This window comes from Engraulis encrasicolus, chromosome 7, assembly GCF_034702125.1.
Source record: "Engraulis encrasicolus isolate BLACKSEA-1 chromosome 7, IST_EnEncr_1.0, whole genome shotgun sequence".
Lineage (NCBI taxonomy): Eukaryota > Metazoa > Chordata > Actinopteri > Clupeiformes > Engraulidae > Engraulis > Engraulis encrasicolus.
Window position 1 is genome coordinate 43,386,857 of NC_085863.1, and position 5,000 is coordinate 43,391,856.

At 42.2% G+C, this 5,000-nt stretch overlaps 1 protein-coding gene across 1 annotated transcript in view; it reads left to right on the forward strand.

Moving 5' to 3' along the window:
- Positions 1 to 5,000, forward strand: part of LOC134452946 (ryanodine receptor 1-like) — a 181,776-nt gene that overhangs the window by 143,104 nt on the left and 33,672 nt on the right. The window contains exon 90 of the mRNA XM_063203634.1: positions 3,757 to 3,774. Within this exon, the coding sequence (XP_063059704.1) occupies positions 3,757 to 3,774 (18 nt within the window). The remainder of the gene's footprint in view (positions 1 to 3,756; positions 3,775 to 5,000) is intronic.

Below are 5,000 nucleotides of genomic sequence, written 5' to 3' on the forward strand. Positions count from 1 at the left end.
AGCTATCATTAGCGCATGAATTATGCCAGGCTTGATTATATACGGAGACTGCGATGCGGGTCTACTTTACACTACTCCTAATAATGAGCTGGATGTCTATCAAGCTCCCTCTATTACTCTGTTACTTGTTTCCTTAAAGTAATGAATTGTAGGTTTGGCAGTGCGCCTCAATGCTGGTCATTTTAGGTACCAGATCATGAACAGTGAACTATGTATAATACACGCTGTACCTCCAGTGGCTTGTAGTAATGGTCATTGAAAAGTTAACTACCATAGTACTACAATACTATGACATAACACAGGGCCTTTAGTAATGCACTATGACTTGGTCATTCCCTACTAACAATTTTTAGTTCTATGAAGGTTTCTGGAACACAAGCCCTTGGTTCCAGTTTAGTTCTGGGTACGTCCCCAGAGAGTCATGTTTGGTTATCTTTCAGTTCTCACTTGGTTGGCAGGAAAGTTTAATTTGCGTTCCTAGAATGTTATAGTTCCCATTCCGTTCCCTTATCGTTCTCTCACCGTCCCTTTATTCCTGTTCATGTCATGTCTGTTCCCTTGCCATTCCCATATGGTTCCCTTAACTTTCTTGGTTGCATATTTGGTTCCTTAGACATGCTCCTGATGTTCCCCCAACCTTGTTTATTATTGAGAATGTGTTTTGGTCCTGCCCCACTATCTCTCACCATGATTGAGGTACCCTGATCATGGTACTTAAGCACCTCCCATCCTCCACCATGACTGAAACACCCTGCGCCTTGCATCAGGTTGCCACACTGCTCTTTAGGCTGATGTTCAAAGTTACTTTAAACAAATGATATCTACATTTTGTAGACTAGTCTATACCGTACTGTACCACAATGAGAGAGAAATATCAGCTGAACTTCTTTGAACACATTCTAGGGGGGATTAATGCCAAACATTTTCCTCAATGAAGTTAAAAAATAACCATCTACATCAAGTGCACAATGGAGCAAGCAATGTAACATGTGCTGTTACTGACTAGCTCACAAAGCATGGCACAAGATGTAGCTAACAAATGCCATACGCCAGAGTGCTATTAGCTTGCTTGCAAAGCATACTTGAAAAGTAGGTTAACAAGCGCTATGCTGTGCCAAGCTGACCAGCCAACAGGCAGGCAGGCAAATAACTAATGCACTGTCACAGTCCAGGTTTATATACAGGCTAAAGAGTACCATGTGACCAGATTGATTAGGAGTTTTTCAGGTGCAAGCAGTTGAATCACGATATACCAGCCCTAAGTAATTAGGTGTGGGCAGGCGCTGATGGACAGATTGGTTGTGAGGGGCCTGCTTGTTACCGGCAAAGGTGTAACAAGTTCTCAAATTATTTCAATCACTCACCACATCTTTTGTGTGATGTTGTGTGCACAGCCAAACCTTAGATCAACCCAACCAAGTTGAGTTAAATGAATGAAATGGAATACAAAAAAAAATAGATTGTGTACATGATTAAATCTGGAGGAAATACTGCTACTAATATGTAGACGTATGTGATTTAATCGGGTGGACAGTCATCATTGCTTATGCTCTGAAGTAAATAGTTGTCATGCATTCATAACTTTCACAATGAATTACAAACTACAGGAATATGACAACATTCTTTCCCTCAATGTTGTCATATTTCGTTTGTAATGGGAAATATGTAACCAACAAGGTTACTAATAGTAGGGGAACTTTGTGGGGACCAACACAGTATAAACAAAGTTGGGGGAACATCAGGAGCACGTCTAGGGAACCAGACGTGACCAGAGCTATAATGTAACCAGCAAGGTTATGGGAACCATATGGGAACGATGAGGGAACAAACATGAAAAGCCTTAAAGGTACGGTGAGAGAACGATGAGGGAATGGAATGGGAACCACACATATATCGTTCTGGGAACTGAAATTAAACTTTCCTGGCAACCAAGTGAGAACTGAAACAGAACCAAAAATGACGTATCCGAAACGTATCCAGAACCAAACCGGAACCAATGGCTGCTTGGTTTTTACTGTAACCAAAGGGAACGTTTTTAAGTGGTAGATTTTGGTTTGGTAATAACCCCAACCTTTAGAGAACCAAAAGTCAAACGTTCTCTTTACGTTCTCTGTTACTAGGGTTGCCATTCTGGTAACAGCAGATTTATAATGCTGTCTTAACGTGTTAAATACATCTTACTGTGAACTGTGGCCCATCCTGGAGTTTTGTTCTATGGACTGCAATCCATTGTGATGGTTACATCTATACGATATTACATCTAGAACTACCTTTAGACCTATGCTAGCGTGCCTATGCTAATGTGTTGCTATCTGATCCGAGACTATGTATTTTAGAGATCCATACTCCATCTTAATGTTTTGGAGGATATGTACCAGGCTTGTGCGAAATTCTGAATTGAAATTCAAAGTAATGCCATAATACGAACACTAGGCGGTGGTGGAAGCAGCCCAATAGGTGCCGGGAATAGACACATACTGATAAATATACAGCACCATCTAGTGTTCCCATTTTGTCATTACCTAGAATTTCTTTTAATTTAATCTACACCACCGATTGAGAGTACATAGAACACCACCACCTAGTGTTCATATTATGGCATTACTGTGAATTTCAATGCATTACTGTGAATTTCAAATCGGAATTTCGTACAAGTCTGTTATATACCTTTTGCATATCGGCCGCTACCATCACCCCACTTTGCCAGACCTTGTTGTTTCTGTAACAGGCTTTATCCAGACTCTGATTATCCATACTACTCAACGATCACTCCAAGCTAACCCTAGTCTGCCCCCATTTGCACCGTCCTTGTTTAATGTGTAATACAGTATAATGTACTGTTATGTGCTCTGGTGTTTTGCGGCCTACTGTACTGTACTGTAAATGAATGTGGAGTGTGCCCATAAACTGTTGTAAATGACTGATGATTGATTGATGGATTGATTGATTGATTGATTCAGGCTAATGTTTGTCAGAGGATGGAGACGTGTGTCACAAAGACCGCATCCCATCTGCATCTCACCCTCTCTTTCTTTCTCATACTCTCCAGCATTCCATTCTCTATCTAGTGCATTCTCTCTCTCTCTCTCTCTCTCTCTCTCTCTCTCTCTCTCTCTCTCTCTCTCTCTCTCTCTCTCTCTCTCTCTCTCTCTCTCTCTCTCTCTCTCTCTCTCTCTCTCTCTCCCCATGTATTCCTTCTCCATATAGTCACTTTTCTCTTTCACCATGTGGTCTGCACCACAACCCTTTCTTGAAACCTCTTGGCTTTATCTTCATGGCCAATCCCATGTACATCATGGTCATCCATGTCCTCATTGGCCACTTTGATTCCGTTTCTCAATATGGCCACATCTCTTTCCTAACGACAACTCTTTTCCCTCACTTCTTCTTTCTCTCCTCCCCTTTCTCCTCATGATCACACCCCCTTCATCCATACGGCCACTCCTGGTTTTCCACATTCCATTCCTCCCCTCCTTCTCTTTCTGTTCACTTCCTCCCTTATGTTCATCCTTCTTTTCTACCATGACCCCTCCATCCCTCTCCATATGACCACACCCCTGTCTCATTACAAACAATCACATTTTTGTTCATCACCATACTTCCTCCTCTCCATGATCACACCACGTCCTCTCCATGGACACAACCATTCCTCTCCATGGATACACGCCCCTGTCTTCATATGGCCACTCCCCCCTATCTTCATGGCCACACCTCCCTCCTTCCATCCTCACCAACCAACCACATGGTCCTCCTCAGACATGAAGGATAACCGGGGTAAATAAATACTCACTCCTCCATCGCTGTCCACTTTTCTCTTTTTCTCTCTTTTTTCTCCTCTTCCGCTGTCTCTGTCCCCTCACCTCTGTTCTGTCCCTTCTCTCATAGAGTGCTCTTGGTCCTTGATCTAATTCTCCACCACCATACTCAAGGACATTTTTGAAAACCTCCAGTCTCACAAAAAAAACAAATGTTGAATCCATTCCAACCAAGCTAAATTTCTATCTTAGAAGTTAAATTCAATTAGAATGTTCAATTACACAGCAGACACTAGTATCAAAGAAGTAACACTAAATACTCTCCTCTCACACAACACAATTCTTTTAAACTCACGAAAAACATGTATTTTATAATCGTAGGTGAGGTTAAAACAGGAAATGTGCCAATGTGTCAAAAAGAGAAAAAAAATCTCACTTTTCCCACATCCTCCCAGATTAGTCCATGTCAAGATCCCTTGATCAATTTTAGATCACTGACAGACCATTGATACCATTAAAGTCAGTTATAGACAACTGTTATTTTGGAAAACAATGTTGACAAACTGGAGGGTATTCTGTCTGTCCTTGAGTGCTGCATTAAAAAAAAATGTTTGAAACTCTGGAAATGTGTGAGCCTGTGGTAGGGTGGGGCTGGTCTGTAGCCTAGAAAACCAGCGCCACCCGCTGGACGCCAAAATGTTTTGGCTGCGAGTGGGTCTGGCCTCGCATCGTTGTAATGGTCTGCCAGGCTTGCCAAGAATCTTGCAAACCAATCACAACGCAGAGATTTGTTTTGAATCGAAGCGGGCGGGGTTTTGAGGGAGCTTGCAATGTTGGGAAAGCACATCAAACAGCACAGCAAACGCTGATTGGCCAGAGCGCCGGCCTATAGGCACAGGTACGGTTTGAAAGACAACGGGTTGTTCTCATCAACAATCTTCGGATGTACTATTCATCGGGGCCAGACTAAATTACACATCCACCTCACATTTAGGCTGGTTTATCAGGCTAGCTGGTCTGCCCATGCAGCCATGAAGAAGTTTCAACATGGTCTACCAGTGATGACACCGGTGTTGCCATCATTAAGAAATATGATTTTCTATATAATCAAATATTTGAAGTTGCACTGCATAAAATCACACACAAATCTGCCATTATCCACTGAGAACTTTAAGAGCATTTTGCATATTTGTGCATAGCCCTTTTGCAGGAGAGGTGTATCTGGCATCACAGGTGAACACTGTC